Source organism: Nelusetta ayraudi, unplaced genomic scaffold (assembly GCF_046127955.1).
Source record: "Nelusetta ayraudi isolate G7.1 ecotype Tasmania unplaced genomic scaffold, CSIRO-AGI_Nayr_v1 ptg000011l, whole genome shotgun sequence".
Classification (NCBI taxonomy): domain Eukaryota; kingdom Metazoa; phylum Chordata; class Actinopteri; order Tetraodontiformes; family Monacanthidae; genus Nelusetta; species Nelusetta ayraudi.
Genome location: NW_027466061.1, coordinates 756,020 through 781,397, shown reverse-complemented (window position 1 = coordinate 781,397; position 25,378 = coordinate 756,020). Strand labels below are relative to the sequence as shown.

Below are 25,378 nucleotides of genomic sequence, written 5' to 3'. Positions count from 1 at the left end.
AATACATGATTATACAGGAAAGGATCTAAAGGACAAAAAGACTTGGAGAGAAACAAAGATGATTTTATTAGAGAAAAGTGTAGTGACTAATTCAATTGAACTGAATTGAATTAATTAGTTGATTGATTGAATTTAATTGAATTGCAGAGGTGTAGTGCAGGTTACACACATCGCTGGATGCTATTTTTGTATTTTATACTTCAATGAGGTTGACTTACAAACACTGCAGAGCAAAGAATGCCCTCTGAAATTTTGGGGCCAACAGCACATTTAAATCAATGTTCTGATGGGACACACTGACTTGACGCCCCAAACCAAGGAGCAGCAAAGTTTATTTGGTTTCATCTTAAAAAAAAATCAAAAAAAAATCAAAAAACAGCCTTTAATTAAATACATACTGACATTAAATTTTGGGATTGAGATGTCCGACTAAACAGTTCAAAACAACTGAATGAGATGTAACAACCAGGCTTTCTTTGATGAAACCGCTCCACTGAACTTGGATGACATGGATATTGTCAAAATTAAAGAAACTAAGACAGTTTATCATGAACATGGAGTCAGTTTAATCGTGAAAGAATCTAACTGGACTCTAACTGATACTGCGGCTTCCATTTTCAAAAACTTCTTCATTTTTCCCAAAGGTCCCTGGGACTTTGAAGATACTGGATCTGTAGAACTGAAGCTCTTTAATGCTTTCACAGATGTCCTCCAATGCCCTAAAATAGACAAAATGAATGAATAAATAAATATTATCGATTTGAGCTATACATATTACAACAAAGACATGTAGAGTTCAATGAATCTAGAATAAAGAACATGCAAGCAATTGAATGGAAACGCCGTTCTTTGTTTTGATTGTTTCTGTACTGAATGGATTGAAACTGATCTTGATGACAACAATTGCGTTCTGTTGTGATCATGTGTCTATTACATTACATTTCATTGCTTTTGTTTGTTGAGTCAGCAACGAACTGACAAGCATAAATAATTTGAGCCGGCCGTACGCTTGGGACCCGCTCCAAATTAGCACTGAGGTGAATTTTTGGATGTCTCACGATTTCATTTGAATCCCATGAGCCATGAGATTTGATTCAAAACAGGTACTCAATTCAAAAATTGATACAGTGCATTATGTGTTAACATTTTTGGCAAATGATGGCATCATAACAGAATTCAGATTGCATGTCATGTGATTTTTAAATTTGAGGGTATATCACCCAATTCCAATGACAAAGGGTAACATTTATTCATGGTGAAACTTCCACAAAATAAAAACGTCTTTAGCGTATTTTGAGTGCCAGTGACTTCAAGAACAAGGTCAAGTGGTTCAAGAAATAATGCTGTTACATAAACAAAATGTTGTAATTAGTATGTTAGTAAGTTAGTTAATATGTTAGTAAGTTGGTATTTTGTTGTTTTTTTTACGATAGAAACATTTTTTTAGTAGGTCTCAATCAATCTCAGTGACTACAATAATAAGCCTATAAAATAAAAATAAGGTAGACTATAAAATTTCTTTTAAAAAACACTTCTGTTCATGAAGTTCATCTAGCTGAGGCTAGCAGGGAGGGAAGGCGGGGGGGGGGGGGGGGGTGGAGGCCAGCCAGGTTGAACCGGTCCCACCACCACCTCGCCCAACCAACCACTCTGGAGGCCAAAGGTGAGTCCGCCACCCACCCGCTCCGAGGCCCCTGTGCCACACTGTCACCTGCAACTATCACCGCTCTCCTACCAGAGAAACAAGTCATTCACAGCTTTAACAGACATAAAGTGGAAGAACGGGGGAGCTATCAAAAAATCTTCAACCCGTCAGGAGCCCTGGTTTTAGAACACCAAGAAACCACACACATCCATCATGAGTGACTTCAGACAAATCTGGTCCTCACACACGTCAGCACACACTCAGTGGACAATGTTGTGGCTGTAACTTCACTCTGTCCTCTGCAACACCTGGACACCACAGTGAGGAAGTCCCTCGACCCCGACTGGATGTTTAAAGATCAACTTCTGAACAAGTTTGAAGTAGAAATGGCTGTGCCAGCTGCATTAAGAACTACAAACAGCTCCTGTGTCCATTTCAGTTGCAACTTGCAAGGTTAGTTAGTGTTAACATGAGAGATGATGTATGTGTAGCAATTAAACATGACAAAACATGACAAAACAAACATCTGAAAACACTCTACAGTGGTTAGAATATACTGTTGAGTTATTTTCACAGATCACCTTTAAGTTTAGTATAATAATTATCACGATGAGACAAACCAGCAAGTGAATCAACACAGTAGTGGACAAAAGTTTTCTGACACCCTTAAAATGTGACTCAATGTGTTTAGAAAGTTTTGGCTGCATCAGAGGCACACAAACACATGGGGAATGATTTTGTTGTTTATTATTGGGACAAAATTAGAAAACTACATTGTAGTTCTTTGGTGATCTTGTACTCAGAGATAAGCTTGTTGAAACACCCAGCAGTGAGCTGGATGGAACAGTGCACATGCAACAGGTGCGCAAATGTTGGTGACAGCATTAAAATGAACTGCACTTCTCTAATCTCTCTGATCCAAGACTGATTCTGAGCGCAATACAGTTCATCACAAATACACGAGGTGTCAAACCTTTTCCACCACTAGATGTGAAAAACTGATTTGTATGACATTACCTATGAGTTGCTTTCTTTTGAGGACCCAGCTTGTATTCTTCTGGAAACCACCGCCTGAAAGCGTTGAGAAAAGAACTGACTGTCACACTTTCAGACCAAACATTAGTCAACAAACCTATTCATGTCACACAACAGAGAGCCGAACACCGTGGTGTAACTGTTCCCATTGAGGGGCCGAAGAAATACACATTTAGATAAGCAGATTACACAGGATCTAGTTACGCTTTACAAATCTTTATTGGCAATATTTAGTTTAATGATAAACTTCAGTCATGCAACAGACATGAACAAGCAGAGCAACAGCAGAGGTCATGAATTTCTGGAAAAATATTAATAGTAATGATATTAAGAGTAAGTGAGTCATAAAATAGCTGTATTTCATCCATTTATTCAGTGTTTAAAGAGGCATTTCAATAAAGAGCTAAACACCATGCTGCTTCAAAGACACTGATTTTATTGCAACTTTGCTTTTGTTCATTTTCTATTGAAATTAAAGTGCATGTTCTCTACATGTCCCATGATCTATTTTTCCTCCTATGAGGCGGCTCACCAAAACACTCCATCCATCTGCTGCTGCTGCTACGGCCCCTCTGTCACATTTTAGAAGCCACTGTGGCCCAGCAGTCAAAAGGTTTGCCCAGCCCTGGTCTACACAGTCCAAGCACCACTGACCTGCAGAGCTCCTTGATGGTGCTCACATCAATAATCCTGTAGTGAAGATGGTGCATGAACTGTGGCATGTACTTATCCAAGAACCTCTTGTCAGCGTGCACAGAGTTGCCTGCAGGAAGAGGAATCACAGCACATTACAATATGGGACAATCAGGTTGAGCAGTATTACAGACGCAGTGGGTTTGACCTACCAGCCAGAGGACACTGTCCTGGCGGGGAGTGCTGTCTGACAAAAGACAGGAACTCGTATTCAGCTTGTTCCAAGGTGATCGTACTGTTCCGCACAGCTTGGGTCAACCCCGACTGAAACGCAAAGCGCAATTTGGTTCCTGTCACTTTTGATCTTGGAAAACTGAACCATTTGTCGTCATCAATAAAACTGTGCCAATATTCCATCCATCCATCTTCTATACTCGCTTCCTCCTGCACTCAGGGTCACAGGGTTCTACTAACCCAACTAACCCTAACCCGATCTACCTACACCATCTTTAAGGCTGACCAGTCAGTCACGACTGGCAACCCGGCTCGCAGAGAGTGAAACTGTGTGTTTGAAATGTTGGCTCGTCCTGATAAGAAAAATTAGAGGACAAAAAAGAGGAAAACAACCACGGCCTCTACTACTGTTGACTGTGATGGTAGTTATATTAGAAAGCCTCTTGAAATTGCTCATTATTTTAAAGGGGCAATGCGCAATTTTCCTCATTGTCAGATCTTGAAATAGTTCTAATACTTGTAATACTATTAATACTATTTCGAGTAAAAATCTTCCAGTCAGTATTCTAATTTTTTTTTTTTTTTTTTTTTTAATTGAGAGAAAATAAATATATGTTAAGAGGGTTGAGTGTCTTTTTATTTGTAAGGTGAGCACCAATGTTAAATATAGATGTCTTTCTTTTTTGGGAGTTCCATTTTGGAATGGGATAAGTGACGATTTGAAAATGTGTAAATTATAAGGACAAATGATTAAATTGTAAATCAATTATGGAGAATAATATAAAACATTTTGTTTTGTTTTTTTTCCTTTTTGATTTTGTATTTCTAATATTCCAGGTAATCCTATGGACTGCACAGCATAGGCAAGCATAAGCTTCGGCTTCAGCCGACTCCTTTTTCCTTCCAGAGTTGTTTTGTTTTTGTTGTGAGTGTATATAATGTCCACATTTGTTTTGGAAGGATCTTTTTCATTTTTGTCAGACGACTGGCCAAGATTGCATTATTTTACACGTTAAAATTGAAAAAACTATTCATTCATTCATTTATATATGATCATTTAAAAAACAAAAATCAGTCTGTGACGTTCTAGTAGTGTTGCTTCATCCGGGACGGAGTCGCCGTTGATGTCGGCCCCTTTCTCTCCTCTGTTTACGAAGGCCGACGTCTGCGCGAGTGAATCTCCTGGTAACAGGAAGCGCTGCCCCACTGTTTGGAACCGCCCCGTTTTTCCAACCATGGCCCAAGCAACATAAGCGATAAGTTTACAACCAAGAAGACTGCAGAACAGATGCGAGGCATTCAGTGGTGGTACCACGGGACATTAGACAGAGAAAAGAGCACATGCCTGTGCCCAGTGTGCCCAGTGTGCTCTGTGAGAAGTAACAAACAAGGCAACCATGACAGAGGCACACCCTGAAAACAGGCAAAGCAAATAGCTTGGCTGGTCACAGCAGTGCGGCGCAAGGACACCTGCACCCTGCACTCTGCTCCATGCGAGACCATCTGACTGAAAACGTTTACCATGAATGAGTAAAGTGAGCCATAGCGTCACGCAGACAGGACAGGAATCCATTGGGCAAATATATGTAGATTTGGCGGCACCAGCAAGTTCTTTTTTTTTTTTTAGATAAAGTCAGAACCACGACCGACCTGCTGAGCCATGTAGAGACTCTGACACTGACTGACAGGGAGGCGTTTTCATACTGTCATGATGTAATCATTCAATTTTCCAGTTATCTAGTACATAATTATGGCAAAGAAAATAAACAAATGAATGAATGAATGAGAAAAGTAAGCTCACCTTTCCATGATGTTCCTTACACCAGGCCGACATCCCGTCCAGCAATTTGTCTGGTTGATTAATTATCAAGTGCGGCCCCTGGTCCAAGAATTTATGAATTTCAGTCATTAGATTGGAGATATTATTATTATAATGGAGATAAAAGACAAAAGTTTAAATGACCTCAGCCAAAATGTTGAGCTGGGCGTCTGTGACGATGCATGCCATTTCAATGATCTGGTCCTTTTCAATATCCAAGCCAGTCATCTTAAAGAAGAAGAAAAAAAAAAGAGTACAGAGGAAATACAGTTGTGAATTAATACATGTGGAAATGCTTAACTGCTTGCAGTATTGTGTTGATTCAAAAGAATACTGGAAAATGAACCATTGGAAACTCTGAGAAAATGAGTGAGAATTTTGATTTTCTTTTTTTTCTGAATCATCATCACAATCATTTTAAAACAAAGGTTATCCTGAAGTTTAGGGTTTTTTGTTCTGTATACATGATCTTTGATTGATACTTTGAGGAGATTTATAGTTATCACTTCCACTTGATGATTCAACTTCATGGTGCTTGTAGCACACGTCTCCTGGGCATGGAATCAGCTGTTGATAACTGGGAATTTTAAACAAATGGATGAGAAAAACTTTTTTTCCCCAATTTCACCAACGGCGTTTATTTAAAATTACTGAATTATTTTTTAAATGTATTTTTTCCTGTATAAATGTATATTCTTCATACAGTATATTCAATAGTTTCATATTTACTGACGCGAAGATGTAGAGCGCTTCTGCCGATCCTCAGTTACCGTAACGCCTGGGGCCCGTTGCATGAAAGTAGGATTCCGTCATCCGAGATGAGTAACTAAACCGCGCTCAACCAATCCACAACCACCAGGCTTAATCGGTGCACAAAAACACATCCAGGATGAGAGCACACGGATTCATCAAGCCAGGTGAAACCTATCCTGGATAAGTGCGCGCACGCGGCTTCCTCAGATAGACCCCCGTTATCGAGCTCAGAATCAAGGATTTGCCATGACAACGAGAGCGGCGTCCTTTTCCCTTCCGAGGCGGAATTCCAAATGGAGGTTTATGAGGAGGTAAAAGAAGAAATACAGAAGAAAGGCAACACCACCACAGCGTTAAAACAGAGAGAAAAGCGTGGCGAAATATTGCAGACCGTCTGAATGCGTAGGAAGTGCACAAATACGAACTCGCTCCTCCGCTGGAACAATCGCAATTACGATCATAATAGTTAATAATAATAATAATCATATCCGAAAACGAAGTCGTACTCCGATTACGAGCCAGTTGAAATTGTAGGTGGAAATTATTGCAGATGTGAGTGAAATTGTGTAAATGTAGCTCCAGAAAACCGTAACAATGATTAATAGACAACTTCACTGAATGTCCGTTTGAGCTTAAAAAAAAGTTCTGCGATAACATACAAGAACATCCTGCAAAATGGTAACCCTAACTGATATTTAAGATACACAAGTGTACATTGTATGCAGAAGGTGCCTGCTCACCTTTTGTTTTAGCATCATTTGGTGCCCACACATTTGTGTAACAGGACTCAGATGCTGTGTATGGAGAGAGCCATCCTGGCAACATAGTGGGAATTAATGGAAGGAAATTTCCATTTTGCAAAATTGCCACTGTGCTAATTGTCATGGGTTAACAGAACTCATAAGTTATCAGACAATTGTATGCCCAGCATCTACAGCAGCAAATGCAACTGGCTGATTTGGGCATACAATACAAGAAGGTGAAGACTGCAGACATTTTATAAGAGTCCGAAATAAAAAGGAAAACAAAAAGAAAACTCAACCTTGAAATGGAGAGAAAAAAAAAAGATGAAGAAAAAAACTTGAATTAGAGCTGAGTCATGCTTTCAATGCACACTGTATGCTGACTGGAACAAAAATGTAATAATAATTATTCTCCTTTCCTCTCCCAGCTCCAAGAACATGACACATCTTAAAATAAATAAAGGTCAATTGAATTATGATGGTGTCTGTTTGTTTCATGTATGCACCTTTTGACCTAAACAGAGATGAACGTTTTTTTTTTATATCTGTAATCCTACCTTGGTGCTATGATTGGTTGGAAGTTGAAACTCGGGCATCATTCATAAGGTTAGAAGAAATGCACTTAATGTACCATGAAATGCAACTTCTCAGAAATATTAAAACACTTTATGGTAATAAAACGTGAGAACAGGGAACAGTTGAAATATCTATTCTTTAAGGTAGTAGATATCACAATGACATTGAATTGAAGAAAAAAAAGTACAGTGAAAATAAACTAATGATTTGCAGCTTGTGAGGTGTAAATAGAAACCTCAATAAATGTGGCAAGACGCAATGGGCCTGGGCAGGCTTCAAACCCCAGACTCCCAGGTGATACTCATGCACACCAACCATTTGGCCAAGTAGCCAGGGTGCATGATCAATTATTGGAGGCATAGTGCCAGGACCGTCAACTGTCACAAAAAGAACCTTATGTTACTCTTTGATGTGTATTCATGTTTATATGGGATGTGTATTTTTATATATGATGCATGGTAAAGTATAAGTTATGTAACAAATTATCAAATGATTGCAACATTATCTCAACTAATTTCTCTATAATGATTGAAATTAAATGATTCCAAAAGTTGAAATAATGCCAGTGAGTCTAGTTGAATGTGAGAACAATGTGCAGGGTTGAGTGGAATAACGATTGGTTTCCGTTGGTGGTGATTGTTTACTGAAATACAGGGTGAGATTAAATAGATCCTAGAATTTAGCCTGGTCTGGAGCAGGTTCACTCCACAGAATAAATCTCCATGGTAATTTATACCATAACATGTTGCTCTTCCACCTATCCTACTTTTGTGCAACCGGATCACGGATAAATTCATCCAGGATGACCAACATATCCCGGCTTAATCCCTTATCCTAGTTCCGTGCAACGGGCCCCCGGTGTATGCGGAGCTAGCGGGAGGCGAGTGTCCGCTAGCTGCACCGCTTTCTAGCTGCCGGGTAGCTTTACCGCATGAATGGACAGTCTATCAAGCTTATGCCAATACATCTCGACACATTCCACACATTGTGCATTCTAAATATAAATACACTTCCAAAGCGTGACATTGCGAGTTACAGTTTCTTTCTGCTAGCGGTAAACTTGAGCAAGTTGTTGGAAGTATTTTTTTTTTTCTTTATTTATTGACTTACCTCCAGGTCCACCCAAATCATTCTCTGCGACATCGCGTCGGACATGCTGACTGTCTGGTAGCGAAATGGCGAAGCCCTCGCTAAACTGGTCAGTCGTGTAAAAAAGAAATTGGAAGCAAATTTCATTAAAGTCCTCATACGCTTGATGTGATGTCTGTGAGCGACACAATGTGAGTCACACATGCGCAGTTCGGCTCCACCATATTGGGAGCCGTGTACGGCAACAAAACTTTGTCAAACCACATACACGCCGTTTTTCTTCGAAGAAGGTGAAATGAATGTTTTCTGACCGGAAATGACTGATTTCCAAGATTTTAAAACTCGCTACGCTGTAATAGATAGTCTTCCCTCGTTTATTGTTTTGATGGCACGTTTTTCTATATACAAACTGTAACAGTTTCAACACATTTTTATCTCTACATATCAATCATAATTTATTATTGTTAGATTAGATGTGTTGTTAGATTAGTTTTGTTGTCATGCATTGCTCCCAATGCCGGAACCTGACTGCACTTGTGGGACATTTCATTGATCCCCACACATTGTAGTGACTAAAAGTAATGATTGTACAACCACAAAATACTTCTTTTTTTTATCATAATTGTCATAAAAAATGTTTTTAAAAAATAAATAAATAAATAAAAAGTTTAATTAATGCCTGGGGCCCGTTGCACGAAAATAGGATTCCGTCATCCGAGATGAGTAACTAAGCCGCGCTCAACCAATCCACAACACGTGCGTCCAGGCTTAATCGGTTGCACAAAAACACATCCAGGATGAGCGCACACAGATTCATCAAGCAGTGTTCAGTGGAATAATTATTGGTTTCCGTTGGTGGTGACTGTTTACTGAGACAAGGAGTGAGATTAAATAGACCCTGGAACTTAGCCTGGTCTGGAGCAGGTTCACTCCACAGAATAAATCTCCATGGTAATTTATACCATAACATGTTGCTCTTCCACCTATCCTACTTTTGTGCAACCGGATCATGGATAAATTCATCCAGGATGACCAACATATCCCGGCTTAATCCCTTATCCTAGTTCCGTGCAACGGGCCCCTGGTTACAAAAAGATGTTGTTGGTTTTTTGGACATATGTTGACCCCTCATTGGTCCTTCTTGTCTGAGTCGTTTACTTAATTAGCTAAGGATTTGTGACATTTTTGGACAACAAGCCTCTCAGCTGTGTGTTCTTATAATGCCATTGTCTGTCAGAGAGACGCTGTTGTGGGATTCTAACCAACTGAACAGCCAAGTTTTTCTCTGCTACACTTTACACACAGAGTGAGTCTCTGATGTCTTCCTTTGTTGCCATTCCTTCAACACAACAAATTCTATCTTTGTCTGTAGGCCATTTTATGTGGTGCTGAAATGAAACGCAATGAACGCTAAGTTTACAACTACGGGAGATGTTTTTGTCCTTTATAGAGTCAACCTGTGTTCTTGATTACTCATTACAATGTTTTGCAGTTAAATAACCTGGAGGTGAAAACCCACACACAGTACAATCCTACAAGAGATTCACCTCAAAAAATGAAATCGTACAAACACGCACACACAAACACACACACACACACACATACACATACGGATATATAGCGGATTAGTTGGATGGGTGTCTTGAGTTACAGCTTTTAAATGCAAAGCACCACTTTTGTGCTTGTGCAAAAATGCTTTTGTACTCGTATAATATCTCTAATCTTGCCAAACGATTGCTTCAGTGCAAGGTCAAAAAGGAAGGGCTAATTTCCCTCGCAGTGGAGGCTGTGGCTCCTCTGTGCCTGCTCCTGCTATTCAGACCCTTTGTCTGGGGCCATGGGTTGGTAGAAGGATTTGCATGCCAGCAACAACTCAAATGTGAAGCTTTCCGGATTCTGAGTACCTGACATGCAAAATGAGTGTGGGACCAGTTAAAATGGTGCACACGCACAGTTGACACAGGTGTACTTCTGTTAAAACAACATGCTCTCCATCTCTCCGCCTTAACAGCCTAAAAACCCGCACACTTTTTTTTGTGTGTTATAGAAGGAGGGGCAGTTACTCTTATGCTGCTATAACAGCATGTTGGCAGAGTCTGTGGCTTTGTTAAAGGGTCAGAAGTAAGACAACATTTAAGTTTACACACCTATGTGCCAGGGTCAGAAAGTAAAGAGTAGGCATATATGCATAGAACCAAGCAAAAGAGCAGATACGTTCAATGATGCCAAGGTCTTTTCTTGTAAAGAAAAAGCCTGGGACCTGTGCAGCATGGCAGTGGAAAGAGCCAGAGCAGCTTCAGTGGAAACAAGACAATGCTGTGGGTAAGAATTTTCTTTTATTTTTGTTTTTCATTACTGACATTAGTGGTAATATCTTCATCTATATGGATATGTACATTTTTATTAAATCCAAGCTTTTGTTTGTTGCTTCCAGAAAGTCAAAATAATGCTAAAGAAAATGAAACTGCAGAAACTGTCACTCCGAATCAGGCAGCAAATACACCAGGATGTCGAACACTACCGATGCCTTTGCTGGGATTAGGAGGAGGACCAGGGTCTGAGACCATGTCCAAAATTACACTGTGGGACCCCTATCGTATGAGTACTTTGGCCCTTGTCACCAGAGTAAAGGTAAGGTCTGACTTTTTGTTTTATGACGGTTAAACTATACATTTTTATTATTAACTCAATCTGCAATGTAATATAAATCACTTTTCAAATTAGATTGCTGTTAGCTCAGAAAATAAGAAAGAAAATCAGCCATAGACCATAGTGCTGCCCGCTGACAAATGGGAATGTTGTTGAGTTTAAATGCTCTTTTCTTCACTATTTTGTCATACTAGACAGTAACTAAACAAACACAGAAATCAACACTGTTACAGCCTTTTGAACAGCATTTGCGTGGAATTTCTCCACCTTTTGGAAAGTCCTTTCCTGATGAGATCTGCTTGTCATTATAAACTTTTTTCATAGTCCAGAGAGGACCAAAGAGGAGATTTGTGGATGTAGTGAAAGAGGACATAAAATTTGTTGGCATAAGAGAAAAGGATGAAGATAAAAGATAAGGTTTGGTGTATTAAGGTGGTGGGGAACCCTGAAAGAAGAAGCCAAAAGGCCCAATAAAACAGCAGCAAACCTTTGAAGGCGCTGCCACAACTTTTGAGCTGTATTACATAAATAGTCTGTGATAAGAACCAGTAGTGCATGAGCTCTAAAACCAGCAGTAGAGGAGCTTGAAATGGCTTCTCCTTACTAAACAAACTCACAGATAATACCTATCAACACTTCTACTGATGCTAAAATTCCACAAATGGGATTCCTCTGATTGGCTGACCATTGTTCTGACTGGCTAATATAATGGTCTGGGTTAAGAGCAGCATCAGTTACAGGAGCCTTATAGCGGCCATTTTCAGACTGAATAAATACATTTGGTCTACTTCCAACAATAAGCAAGTTTAGCTCAGTCAACTCCGAGTTTAAGTTGTACAGGATTTATAAAACAAGTGTTTCTGTCGATCGGCCTGAAGAGGCTGTTGTGGTTCTACTCCGCCCGGCCCTCCCCCACTTGCTCCAGCCGTGACTCAGCCTTGGAGCAGCTCACTCGCTCTCTCGCAGCAACCGGCGAAAAGGGAATGAGCAGGTTGCCAACAACACAGCTGCTGATTCACTTGTCCACTCTTTAGACACTCCCAGACGTGATTCACCCTCAGTCTGTCAGGGGCTGTGATGTTTGTTGGTCCGTCTGTGCTCTCCTCCACTGTCCCTGTGTTTGCTGCTGTTGCAAATGGCAGATGGCTTTTGCCATTTTAACAGCTTGAGCCACATGCTAGTTACTCTTTGATCTGTGGGGGTAGTGAGCGAGGTGCCCAATGTTATTTGCGTGCAAACCTCGAATATCGTGGTTCATCACTGCTTTTCGCCCAGGACACACATGTGCACGCAACAATTTGCAACAAGTGCATTTCTTCCTCTAAAAAAGATTGTTTCATCTACTATTGTGATCCATTCACACGCTCATTGACTAATCAAGGGGCTTGTGCACACTCATGGTGCACTCTTATTCTTTCTTAATTATTTTTACAGCAACAACCTCGAACCCCCTCCAACGCTGACGACTTTGGATGTTCTTACTGCCATAAGACGTTTCCTTTGCAGCGCATGTTGACTCGCCACTTGAAGTGTCACAGCCTCGTGAAAAGACACCCTTGTCGGTTTTGTGGAAAAGGATTCAACGATACTTTTGATCTTAAGAGGCATATGCGAACACATACAGGTAAGACATCAACTTAACAAGACGAACCTTTAAACAGAGAACAATTAGTGTTATGGTTTCAAAATTTTGATGAGTTGATGTGAAAGAAAATTGTGAGCTGAGAAGAGGAGAGAGTCGAAGAGGAAGGCAAACATCACCTATAACCTTTGACCGTACCATTCAGAATTTTAAGTTATTATATTTCAGTTATTATTTTAATAACTATTATTAAATTATTCATCGTATTCAGAATATTAAGAAGACCAACCTTCTACCGAAGTCACACTCTGTAAAAGCCGCAGCAACAGCAAGGATGCTTGAATCCTGACGCAACCTCATGACCACATTGAACAACCTGCATCGGTTTTCTCATGACGAACAGAAATCATCCCTGATGTCCCTGTTGCAGGTATTCGTCCTTACAAGTGTGAGCTGTGTGAGAAAGCCTTCACACAGAGATGCTCCCTCGAGTCCCACATGAGAAAGATTCACGGCGTTCACCAACAGTACGCCTATCGACAGAGACGTTCCAAGATCTTTGTGTGTGAAGACTGTGGCTACACCTCCAGCCGCCCTGATGAATACTTCTTGCACGTGAAGCAGTGCCACCCTGGGAGCCCTGCCCTCCGCAGATACTACCGCCGCCACGGCCGTGAGACAAGCAGCCTCGCATCTGCAGATCACAAACTTTATCCATTCTTAGCATATTCATCCCCCACATACTACAGTTAGGGCTTTTGATAGGAGATATACACTACATATTTCTTTAAGGGATAGTTCAACATGTCGGAAAATTATTTTATTGCCATAATCCCTATATTTGAGTACGTACATTCCCTTTAATTATCAGTAGCTGTTGTTTTGAGATCTGCGGTGCAGGGATGTGAGTTGCTGGGCAAACAGAATGGAGGTGAAGGGTACAGGAAGTGGAGGGGAAATGCACCTTCTCATATACGACAGTAGGGATAATGGCAATAGATAAAAATGGACAAATGTTGATAAGTTTGTCTATCTTGACCTATTTTACATCATGGTTTTCCCTGAAAACATGAATCTGTTAGGAGGAAAACCTGTTGTAATTTATTTAGATTTGATGCACGACACTGAAAATGCCTTTGTTTCCTTGAGACACGGCTGATGCGTTGTATAGATATTAATCAAATGGTGCCTGAGGCAGATGGCCTAAATATTTATTCAGGTTTTAGTGACCTACAGGTAGAAAAAAAATGTTTTGTCAGTTATCATTAGGACATTAAAACTGAAAAACAAAAGAATTTACTCCAAATAAAGTGTAGTGTTTTGTTGTTGTTGTTGTTTACTTTGTGCAGTACATACATTTGTGTTTTTGTGTGGTTTGCAAAAAAAAAAAAAAACAGTCCTCAAATTTGAGCAATTACCTCATATTATTTATTATGTGCAAACTTCACAATTACATTTCAAGGACATTAAAGTTCCAGAAGACTACAGCTCTCAAACGTAGGCTTGACATTAAGAACTACATCTCAAGTGGACATTTCCCCCTCTTAATCTAGCCTAATACTGGACCTCGGATAACCTGGTTAACCTTTGATACATTTTACCTCTTTTATAGTCTTTAGTGTTTTGACTGAGATAAGATTAACTGACAGCAGCAACACAGAATCTGAAGCAGTCGTATTTCCACGGGTGTCGTTGGACAACTATGTCATGCATGTCGGACTGCATTGCCAGCACAGAGAACAAGAGCAAATTTGCTGAGTTTTGAAGCTGCTTAGGGGGTTCTATTCGGGTTCAGGCATCAGGCGAATAATGATAATTAAGATGCATTACAAACACAAAAGGGTCTCGCCCTGTGCAAGACTGGCTCTGTTTATCGCTTGGGTTCCGTCCCTTAATATTTCTGCTGCAGACGTCATGAGACACTTCCCGCTGTTGAGGGGAAGAGGCAACAGGTGAACGATCTCGACTCTTCCAGAGTATGTCTGACTGTCTATGATTCTTAAAACTGCCACTGATGTACTGTACACTGTTCAATAAATAGCATATAAAAATATATACTGTTAGAATCAATATGCTTTGTTTGTTGCTTTTTACAACGGATCCATCAAAATAGGAAGGCCTGTTTAGTTCGATTATTGCAACTTCAACTTTGCTTACATATCTAGGACAGAAAGATCATGCAGAGAAACAACTTGTGTGTGCACAAAAACAAGAAAAACCTTTATTCTGCATCAATGAATGTCCAAAATGTTAGTCCCTGACTCGCATTCCATGATTTCCTGACTTAATGGGATTCATCACTGATGCAGAACTGTCAAGACGTCCAAAATAATTTACTAAAACAATAAAAAAAAAAAAAAAATGGGAGAAATTAAATGAAGATAACTTTTACTTTCAAAGAAAAACAACATTGAGTTGTAAAGCTTTTTGTTTGGCGTATTAAAAATACACTTTTTTTAATTGAATGAGTTCCGTCCTATTGGTGCTTGATGACGATCAGGTTCCTTAACATGTCAAAAGAGTTTCCATCAGGCTCCAGTGAAACCAAGCCCTCCTCTTCGCTGTACACCTGAAGGAACCCATTGTGGTCCAGACCCACCACGTCAACCTGTGAGCCGTCTTCACTCCCGAGTCGAACCTGTGACCCACTGAGAACAAAATGAAAATACACAGAGACAGTCATTAGAGTATTTTATAGTGTTTAACTGACCAGAATGTTCCATCTGAACGGTAATCGTCCTCTTTAATAGCCAGTTATAGAAGGTTAGACTTCGCTGTTGAAAATAAATAAATAAAATTAGGTGATGGGCGACACGGTGGCGCAGTGGTTCGCGCTGCCGCCTCACAGCAAGAAGGTTGTGGGTTCGATTCCGGACCTGGGACCTTTCTGTGTGGAGTTTGCATGTTCTCCCTGTGTCTGCGTGGGTTCTCTCCGGGTTCTCCGGCTTCCTCCCACACTCCAAAAACATGCATGTGAGGTCAATTGAACATTCTAAATTGTCCGTAGGTGTGCATGTGAGTGTGAATGGTTGTTTGTTTCTATGTGGCCCTGCGATGAACTGGCGACTTGTCCAGGGTGTCACCCTGCCTTCGCCCTAAGACAGCTGGGATAGGCTCCAGCAGACCCCCGTGACCAAGCGGATATGGAAAATGAATGAATAAAATTAGGTGATTTTAATAAACAATGTTAAAACATGCAAATATTTCACCTTTACATTGAGGGGAGCATAAAAAGTGGGAAAGCTGAACACAGCAACTCTGTCTCTCTTGTGATGTTTTTAAATAGTAGTGGATTTTATTGGATCATTTAAATGTCTTGCACCCTAATAATAACAATAATAATTATTATTATAATAGTCCTTTAAAATCTGTTTCACTGTATGTTATTACATCTTATTTTCTTTAATTTTGATAATCAGGATACAAGCATCAAAATGTGATATTCTGACAATCAACCTTGTGGTTCTATGGAGTTCTCACCTGTGAAGCCACCTTTTGTAGTAGGTGGGCAGGACGGCGTCCGGGCCGCCCTGTTGGAAAGTGCTGATGAGGGTCTCCAGCTGGGTCACTGTCAATGCAATAAGTTGTGCACAGCTGAGTGGCTGCAGGTTGCTGATATTCTGTTTGTTGTGCTGAAGGATCAGATCGTTGATGCACATGGTTGGGTTGCTGTTTGTCACGTTGAAGCCACAGCCTGTGAGACACATGATGAGAAAATACAAAAACAAAATGCGTTTATTAAATTACATGTTCACAGCAATTCACAATATTGTTGTGCTCAGAGCTGACGAGCTGTAACTCAATTTTGTTTAACTTGACTGAAACTGCTTGGATGTATTCCATACAATTACAGAACATGAAACTTGCATAAAGCCACCATCTATCAGACCAGTTTTTACCTATGAGAAGATGAAATGTTGATCCTATGAAAGTGGAAGTCACCAGGACTCCCCCGATCTTGATGAGGTTACTGTAGTAGATGTCATTGGGCCACTTCACTCTCAGGTCTATATCCTAAAAAAAGCATTAACAGGATTTATTACCACTTTCATAGCCTCGAGCCTAATGATCCAGTGCAATAAGCTGTTGCTTGAAGAGTCTCTAAATGCTGATGTAGCTGTCGCAACAAAACGTGTTGGGTTGCTACCTGGTATCCAGGGAGGGTGCGAACAGCCTCCACCACTGCCAGAGCAACAAGATGCTGCAGGAAGGGAATCCTTCTTCCCAACGCAGAGTTGAGTTCAACCTGGACTGCAAGAGTGAACATGGCACAGCCAAGCGGGCTGAGCCAGGCGTTTCTCCCTCGACCTGCAGCAGCACAACAAACAAAAGATACGGAGAGGAAATTCAGTCATTTAATTTCTGACATGAAGGGCCAAATAAATAAAATAAATAATTAAATAAATATTTACAAAAAAAAACAAAAAAACTCAATGGCAAATTTTTACTTTTATTTTCATACTTATGCACTAACCTCTGCCCTGTATTTGTTGAGAAGCGACTGCTATTAAGCCAACATCCTTTGGTAATTTAAAGGACATCCTGTAAAGAAAGGAAAATTGTGAATACAGGAGCTCCTGGAACACCCAATACACATTTTTTTAATCTTGTACCCTTCAACTTTTCAAAAGATTGTACAGTAATCAGGCCTGCCTCATGTGACCAGCTTCCATCAAATCAAATCCCGACTGTGATAAGAACACACTAACCACATTTATGGTCAACGTCGTCAACTTTCCCTGTGTGAAATGTGTTCCCTTATTATGTGTCCCTACAATGTGATTCTAAGCTAGCTGCCACATTATGAGCCTGGAAATTGACCCTAACCCGATCCAAAAGAACCACCAAACTTGCAATTAACAATATACAAAAATTGATATTTGTACTGTGTGAAAATAGAAAAACATTTTAAATATATGCTTTACTTTTTATTTTTGTTGCGGAACACTTTGAGTTAAGTTGCCCAATACCAAACTGAGCAGCAGACAAACTCCTTACACGAGGGTCAGGCTTAGCTCTGTGGAAAAACTCTCATGATGATGCAAAATGCAAAATACGACCTACTGGCCATGACGAGTGCTCCCATCATCATACACAAGCTGCAGTCACATCGAGTGAAACAATGAAAATAATATACCCATTTGATTGCCAAGCTGAACGAGTGCAAAGAATCAGAGAGAGAAGAAAAAGACAAGAACTCCTCCAACAAGCAGAGCTTCAGAGCTTTCTGCCCAATGCAGACTAAAGTACTGCACCTGTGGGATTTGCAAATTAGATCTACCTGTTTGTGGTCACACAGAAAAGGTGAGGATGAGAGTGCATTACCCTTCTAAAAGATCCATGGTGGATGTGACAACCTCAGCATACAACAGGGTGTGTCCCAGAAGGCTCGTCTCCAGGTTCTGTGTGTAGGTGTCCATGCAGAACTGGGCCGAGGTCGGCAACACAGAAGAGTCGGTGACGAGGGCCAGAGGGCCGCCTGGCAAACAGGTGTCATTGTTGGCCACTTGGCAGGCCTTGGACAAAGTGAAGACGCCATTTTGAGCTAAATGTGTTTCCAACCACTTCAGAACTCCAGCCTTGGCTTCCTATTAAGAAGAATACAAAGAAGAAAGTGATTTTACCATCATTTTTTGTCACTTAAGTCACACTCGTCTATGTCTGTCTTCTGACTAGATACACCACTTTTAGATCTTTTTAATCTAATAGGCTATTATGTTCTAAAGATACCGATATACGTAAAGGACGCACATGTCAAATAGCACGTATTGCATTTTTGTGGGCAAACATGTACAAGGTGGTTTTCAGTTTGATTGAATTATAAAGTGCTTGCAAAGGGTTTTTACCACTTCTTTAAGGAGCTGTACAAGATTTTAGTACAAATTAATTAACTGCTTGAAATGAGTTCTGAGCATTTATTTGAAGACATTTACTGGCTGGGTGTTTAAAAACGATGCTTGCAATGAGTTTTGACAGTTTGGGTTTATTTTCTCTATTACAGTACTTATGGTGAGGTGATTCTGGGCATCCATGCTTAAAATGCTTCCCCCACAATCCAGTGCCGGATAAAGCGGAAGGAGCTGACTGACTGACTGACTTTTATTCCACCATCCTTGATCGGAGTGTCAAAGTTGGAGTTCTGGAGAATATTTAGGGGGGGCAAATTTGGGACACATAAGAAAAACTATAGCATGTATCTACAGAGAAACTGTGCAATATGTGTTTCAGTAAACAGAACACATCAATACCAAATCCAATCTTTGGACTTATAACTATGGTGGATGCCATCTTAAATTGATTAGGAACATTTTCTGAACACAAAGTCACAGAGAGACTGCAGAAATAAAACAGTGCCATCAGATAACCAAAGGGGAACTTACCTGAGAAGTAGCCAGAAGGTGAACTGGGCTTAAGGCAGGTGATGGGTTTTGTTCACAACTCAGGCCCAGGGAGGTTAGGATCGCTATTAAAACCTGGTACCGCACTGCATTGCTGACCTTAAGTTTATCAAAATCTACTGATGCCAAAGTCTGGGACTCAGGAGCGACTTCAAGATGAACCTTCAAATTAAAAAGAAAAAAAAATTAAATTTAAATCAAATTTTCATAAATTTTTTTTAAGTTAGATTATACTTGTTGTTTAGGTTTTTGCCAACTTGCGGCTGCATTTTAGTGTAACCATAAAATGTTCAATGATGTAAAAATGTCTTTACCTGACAAAGGACAGCTTCCCCAGCATTCTCTTTGTCAGTGACCCTTGCGATAACCATGTCCTTCTGACTGGGAATGTCAAGTTTCAGTTCCCCCCAGAGCTCTACCTGGGCTTCTTCCTGAGTATCCGTTGTGTAGATGTTCCCACTGGCCAACAAGTCAAGATCCAGCTCAGTGCTGCTCTCCTTGGAGAAACTCACTCTGCTGACCTCACCCTGTCGTCTCTCTCCGAGCTTGAGACATACGCCTGGAGGGCAGAACGTGGAGGACAATCCTAATATCCTTCCACCTTGTCTGAGGTATTTGAGAAAGCGGGCTTGAAGCTGAGATGTCAGCGACTGCTCTTCTGCGAGGACCAGCAGCCTTGTGTTGTCCAGCCAAGGATCGTTGAGTGCCTGCTGTGGTAGGAGGTGATATACAATGTTGTTTTCCATGTTGATACACTCTGATAAAAGCTGTGAGACTTCCCCATAGCGATCCATGGAACCACTGGTGTACACCAGGACATTTGGTGGTTTGTGGTTGTATCTAGAGTTCATGTCTGAAATGTAGGCTCCTCCATCATCCTGCATGACTGGGTCAAAAGTCCCATCGCCACTAGCCCATTTGTCTAAGCGATCAGCAGGAAGTTCTGAAATGTTTTCAGATGAAGCATATTTTACAGAGTCAATGGTGCTGTTCTCCAGCTCCAAGCACTCATGGCAGCTGGACAGATGGAGGTGGTGTCCGTTGGCCCTCATGTGGTGATGGTCCTCCATAGAATGGTCCTCAGAGTCACAAACAGGTGACAAGTCCCGAGTGTCGCACAGATGTTCTGAATCTTGCAACTCCTCTAAAATCAGGTTTGCCTTTGTTTCAAGAACACAGTCTTTATTGCACGGTAGGCTCTCAGCTACCGAGCAACAAGGGAAAGACTCAGCGACACTGTTGTCCGTGTCAGTCTGGGTGCCACAAAGTGACAACGGGGCTTTGGTCTTTGGACTCTGTGAATGCTGCTTTTCCAGAAGCTCACCGAGAGTGGATTGTTGGAGGAGTACAGCTAGGAAGGACAAAAAGAACATCGTGAAATATGGCTCTGGATACAAGGTTGATAAACCACACATTTTTTGAGGGATCTGTGTGTAATCAAAAAATGATGATGAAAGCAAGAAAACGTTGTCTGAAACAAACCAGATAAACCAGCAGTGCCGTAGGTCCGTGACTCCTTCTCCCAATCTTGTCAGTGAACTACTGGGGCCTTCAGAAATCAGCTTATATGGGCAGACTGCTGACTGGTTTGCAAACTACCTGTCATGTAGATCTCAGTGCATTGAGTCTGCTGCGTTCTCCTCCTTCCTCCCTTTGCTTAAAGGTGAACCTCAGAGTTCCATTCTGGGACCTTTACTATTTTCTTTAAATATTCAAATGCTCTTTGTAATCGCCAGTTTACCGCTGATTACCACTTCTATCGATACCATGAGGTTTTTACTTTCTGCCTTTGATGTTGGTCAGTCTCATCTTACCCAGCTTAAATTTGTGCTAAACGCTGGCAGGTCAAATTATGTACTCTTTTGGAATGGCAAATATCTACCCTGTGATCTCTCGCTGATTTTTACTGCTGATGGCACTGAGACTGAAAGGGTTGTCCTCTTGCAGAATGAAGGGACACCCATTTGTGAGAGGAAGAGCAAGAGGCCGAAGACAGACACCAATGCTCGCTGGTAGTGCAAGTTGTGAATACATGTGAACAAGACCTTTGCTATATGTGTATATGAAAGCACTATTATAAGGATAGGAAAACCAAACTGCTTTTATTTTACAGGAATTCTAGACTTCGACAATATGGGTAGCACATTAAGCTTTTGCCAATAAACCAAGCCACATTTTGCACACTGCTTCTCTAAAGGGTTATTATTAAAGCACTGTAAATGGTAAAATATGCATAGTAAGCCATAATTAATGAATCAAGTGGTATCTGTGCAATTTAAAAAAAGAATACAAATAAAATGCGATCAAAGGGAACATACGGATTATCTTTGATGGCACAAGTCCATTGTCCAGATGAAGGCGATCTTCAATAAAAGCCACCCCCAGGCGAATGAAGTTGTCTAGACTGGCCTGAGCCACAGCTCTGAATGGCTGGCCGGGGTAACATGCCAGAGGGAGACAGTAGTCAGACCACTTCAGCACCTGCACAAAACATAAGTGACTAGTTAGCTGGTTAGCTAGCTTCACTTGCTAAAACACAATTAACTAATTTTAATAACCACCCACATAGTTACGAGATAAATTGCCTATTTCTTTTTAATCCAGTGAATGCAATGTGCTGTACATCCAGCGTAGGATATGAAACTTTTTTTCACCAAAAGGATGAATTAAATGAACCACCGCGCACCAAGAAGAGACGGTAATATTTTAAGTTCAACGCTACATTTATTCTCAGAATAAAGTTTGTTGTCCATAATATAGCACGTAAATTTGCCTTTTCGGCAAGATTCTGCTCCACTATAGCATACATATTGGCACTCAATAATCCAACTACTGGGAGTCTCCAAATGACTGATGTCCACTGCCAGCCTGTACTAGTCCAGCTAGTATGGAAGATTCTGGCACTTTGGTAGTCCTCCTTTTTCTTAATGCTCCTACTCCACCTATTGGCATTCAGACCATATGCCTACCCTCAACCAACATGAAAATATTCAAGTCGCATGACTTTAATCACAATTTTTTTTTTTTTTGCTAACAGCTCTGTCAGCAAAAAAAAAAAAAAAAAAAAGAAACAGCGTTCAGGATGAACTAAGCAGTTTTCCATCATTATGTATCGTGTGTACGTTTTCACAATTTCATCCCTGTAGCTTGTGAATCACACAGATGCACACACAGCTGGAAAGCACACCCAAACTTTGCAGGTTTGTAAAATTAAAACTGGGGCGAACAGGGTGTGACTATTTTCTAAACAGAATCTATGCTTTTTTTTTGAAAAAGTAGAAAAAAAATCACATTGAGGACATTATGTATTTAATGACGGCAGTTTTGCTAAATCAGAGCAATTGTTTTGAGAGGATATAATCAGGTACCAATGTGCGGTGCCTACATTCATATTGGATGTGCAAGATGACTGGTAGCACTCTTGATTGTCTGCAGTTTCTATGATGAATGAAATATTCTGTATTTGTGGATCACAGACCATGGAGGATCCCAGCAGCATCGTCCACTTGCTGAGGTCAACACAAGCCTGGAGACGAGACAAAAATGAATAATGAACAAAATAAGTAAATGGCAAAACTGACAGACTAGTGAATCATAAAAAAGTATAAAAAACAATACATGAATTGTGATGCACAAAAGGAGATTGTGACTAGTGCTGTCAATGTTAACACGTTCATGAATGTGATTGTTAAACAATAAACGTGATATCAAACAAAAAACTAAAATAAAGTGTGTGTGTGTCCTTGTGTGCATGTTGTGAGTGTCTATAGGAGACGACTAGTCTCTACCAATAACCCCAAAAAGAAATCAAGAGGAAGAACATAAACATGAAACTTGAGTGAGTTCCAAAGCCGAATGCCACCGCGCGTCACTGTGACCCGCGAACCCGTTCACTTGGACGAGCCAGTGTGTCGGATTTGTTTCAAGACGGTGCCAACGTGAAGTTCAAATACTTTAAATTAGCAGGCAATTTAGAAATTAGCAAGCACAACCACCCCTTGCAATGTTTCCAGCTGGGGGAGGAATACAAGTCCTACTGCAGAGGGATCCCCACACGGCACTTGGCCTTCACCAAGGCGTTTAGTTAACTTAGCTGATTCAAACAGGACAGAGCTGAATGGTGCGCACTCACAGCATTTATTTAAAAAAAAAAAAAAAAAAAAAAAAAAATCAGTTAACAAAACTGTATGACCTAATGTTTAATATTCACAGACAGTTTCACTTATTTATTGTCATTTATTGTTTTTCACACCAAAGTGCAGTTTGTTTCTAATTTTATGATGTTTTATGATTTTATTTATTTAGGATGTAGATTTTCTTGAGGTTTTAACTTCAATGTTAAATGTTCTGGAGAAATAGTTTTTCAATGGGTGTACACATGTATTAGGCAATATTTAAAAAAAATATTAAAAAGCTGAGACTTTTATTTGCTGTCATAGACTGGCCAGAGACATTTTTTAATCAAACAAACCATGTTTATTGATGGAAGTAATAAACTATAAATCAACAAAATGAACGTATTAATCCTGCAACTGGCCCTGACAGGCAAGTCAAGTTCAAGGATAGGTGAAGGGTTACCCTCTCGTCAAATACATGACAAGATACGATTCTGTCACCAAAGACAAGCAGCGGATCGAAGCACGAACCTGAGGCTCTGTGACGTGGACAGCCTTGTCGCCTATCTGAAGGAAAATTACATCTTGAGTTTGTGCAGTGGAGCGCCCGCGGGCGGCTTCCGGATGTCCACTTGTAGCTGAGGCTGCGGCTGTGCGGGGCAGGATGCTAAAGCTGAAGCTGCTGCCAGTTTTCAGCCTGGACAGACCGCGGCGGATCAGCACTGCGTAACACTTGTGGAAGCGAACCCACATGTATACGTAACACAACGTTATCAGCATTTTAAACCATCAAAACCGAGGGGTTGTCAGTACATACTGATAGTACGTACTACGAGGTTAGCGGCAGTCCGGTCCGCAACCTACTTCCTCATACGTCATTCCCGCAATCTACGGCTACCGAGCGTGGACAAGTGTGAGTATTCCTTTACGCCTTTAATTGACGTTCGCTCCTTTGCGAGATCACAAGCTGTTGTATGGTCAATAAAAGTTATTTAAAACAACAACAACAACAACAACAACAACAACAACAACAACAACAAACGTTGTTGATAATAAAGTTTTATTTCAGACACATAGTCCACATGATATGTAAATAAAACGTAAGACGTTGCAATTATTACTCAAAGCACCAACAATAAAATGTATCATTCTCAGGCTTCAAGAATTAAACTAAAAGAATGTAATAACAATGACAATAACAAGACTAAGAATAAATCTGCAATGACTTGTTTGTTTTGTAAAGAAATACTAGGTGTTACTTTAAAAATGTTCTCAGTTGTGAAAACGTATATGGATAGTGAACATCGGGGGGGTTTTTTATATTACAAATTGAAGTGTCCATGTCCGTGTAACTCTAAAATACATACATTCATGAAGTTGATGTAGTTGTCCCGAATTCCAATCTCTGCCCTAAGTGTATCTAAAATTAAGCATGCCAGTGCTTAATAAAGTATGTATCATAGTGTGCAATATTTACAAGGCCCAAACACAAGTATAATAACAAGTAAATGTCATTTGTATTTAATTTTTAATTAAATTAGCAAACATTGTAATTTAGACTCAATGGACACTTTCTTTAGATATTGAAAATACATGAAATGTATTAAAATTAGAAAAGGAAAATGTAGCTCACTTGATTGACTACTTTAGTTTTTAATGTGGTTGTGGTTGACGTGTTTTGGCAATAAAACTGTTGGGAAAAGAAACACTCGACGGGTGAGTACCATTTATGACCACTGTGGGCGTGCTTTTCTATTACAACTAGATGTTACAACATGAACACAGCATCGCTATCTAGTGGTCAAGTATAGTATTAGCTTTTAACACACAACATGAACCCCTCTGTTAAAAAAATTAAACTGAATAGGGTAAACGGTGTTCTTAGACAGCTACTGACTATGAGATATTCTGGATATTAGTTCATCCACAGCAGTCAGCCGGAAACATTTTTCTTTGTAACAGACTACGAATGTAACTGCTGCTATTCTTCTTATATTGTGTTTTAGCACTGCTAATGCAACACGTTAAATCCTTTTTAAATCCTACTTTGACGGATGTAGCTCTGGAAGGTAGAGCATGTCATCCCTTGTCCACAAGGTTGGCATTT

General features: G+C 40.3%; 3 protein-coding genes and 1 long non-coding RNA gene across 5 annotated transcripts; 2 read left to right on the top strand and 2 right to left on the bottom strand.

The window, feature by feature from the left end:
• Positions 1 to 315: 315 nt before the first annotated feature.
• Positions 316 to 8,770, bottom strand: smfn (small fragment nuclease). The gene is made up of 7 exons (XM_076019876.1): positions 8,549 to 8,770; positions 5,511 to 5,594; positions 5,349 to 5,426; positions 3,526 to 3,637; positions 3,335 to 3,443; positions 2,663 to 2,716; positions 316 to 719 (listed from the first exon to the last, which is right to left on the bottom strand). The coding sequence occupies exons 1-7, from the start codon at positions 8,729 to 8,731 to the stop codon at positions 593 to 595; spliced, it is 747 nt and encodes a 248-aa protein (XP_075875991.1). The 5' UTR covers positions 8,732 to 8,770; the 3' UTR covers positions 316 to 592.
• Positions 8,771 to 10,475: 1,705 nt separating this feature from the next.
• Positions 10,476 to 13,900, top strand: LOC142884187 (putative transcription factor ovo-like protein 3). The gene is made up of 4 exons (XM_076019702.1): positions 10,476 to 10,849; positions 10,962 to 11,158; positions 12,611 to 12,800; positions 13,189 to 13,900. The coding sequence occupies exons 1-4, from the start codon at positions 10,747 to 10,749 to the stop codon at positions 13,509 to 13,511; spliced, it is 813 nt and encodes a 270-aa protein (XP_075875817.1). The 5' UTR covers positions 10,476 to 10,746; the 3' UTR covers positions 13,512 to 13,900.
• Positions 13,901 to 14,833: 933 nt separating this feature from the next.
• hlcs (holocarboxylase synthetase (biotin-(proprionyl-CoA-carboxylase (ATP-hydrolysing)) ligase)) lies at positions 14,834 to 24,167 on the bottom strand. Of its 2 annotated transcripts, none has more exons than XM_076019873.1 (11): positions 23,803 to 24,167; positions 22,635 to 22,682; positions 21,475 to 21,637; positions 19,471 to 20,507; positions 19,139 to 19,318; positions 18,084 to 18,346; positions 17,233 to 17,300; positions 16,906 to 17,066; positions 16,658 to 16,772; positions 16,239 to 16,452; positions 14,834 to 15,406 (listed from the first exon to the last, which is right to left on the bottom strand). In XM_076019873.1, the coding sequence occupies exons 1-11, from the start codon at positions 24,049 to 24,051 to the stop codon at positions 15,235 to 15,237; spliced, it is 2,670 nt and encodes an 889-aa protein (XP_075875988.1). In that variant the 5' UTR covers positions 24,052 to 24,167; the 3' UTR covers positions 14,834 to 15,234. The 2 variants fall into 2 exon arrangements, with proteins under 2 accessions (XP_075875988.1, XP_075875987.1); XM_076019872.1 differs by having other exon boundaries at positions 22,542 to 22,682; positions 23,803 to 24,166.
• Positions 21,801 to 22,898, top strand: LOC142884345 (uncharacterized). Its single transcript, XR_012926160.1, has 3 exons — positions 21,801 to 21,854; positions 22,493 to 22,520; positions 22,633 to 22,898. It is a non-coding gene; the product is annotated as an uncharacterized LOC142884345 (long non-coding RNA).
• Positions 24,168 to 25,378: the final 1,211 nt, after the last annotated feature.

Excerpts from the sequence above, each read along its gene's own strand:
- smfn (XM_076019876.1), bottom strand. The coding sequence starts at position 8,731 with ATGTGTGACTCACATTGTGTCGCTCACAGACATCACATCAAGCGTATG. Across the intron at positions 3,444-3,525 it reads AGGACAGTGTCCTCTGGCTG|GCAACTCTGTGCACGCTGAC; the intron begins GTAGGTCAAACC and ends CTCTTCCTGCAG. Across the intron at positions 2,717-3,334 it reads ACCATCAAGGAGCTCTGCAG|GCGGTGGTTTCCAGAAGAAT; the intron begins GTCAGTGGTGCT and ends CAACGCTTTCAG.
- hlcs (XM_076019872.1), bottom strand. The coding sequence starts at position 24,051 with ATGCTGATAACGTTGTGTTACGTATACATGTGGGTTCGCTTCCACAAG. Across the intron at positions 16,773-16,905 it reads GCACCCTCCCTGGATACCAG|GATATAGACCTGAGAGTGAA; the intron begins GTAGCAACCCAA and ends TGCTTTTTTTAG. Across the intron at positions 16,453-16,657 it reads AACATTTCATCTTCTCATAG|GCTGTGGCTTCAACGTGACA; the intron begins GTAAAAACTGGT and ends TGTGTCTCACAG.
- LOC142884187 (XM_076019702.1), top strand. The coding sequence starts at position 10,747 with ATGATGCCAAGGTCTTTTCTTGTAAAGAAAAAGCCTGGGACCTGTGCA. Across the intron at positions 10,850-10,961 it reads GAAACAAGACAATGCTGTGG|AAAGTCAAAATAATGCTAAA; the intron begins GTAAGAATTTTC and ends TGTTGCTTCCAG. Across the intron at positions 11,159-12,610 it reads CCCTTGTCACCAGAGTAAAG|CAACAACCTCGAACCCCCTC; the intron begins GTAAGGTCTGAC and ends TTATTTTTACAG.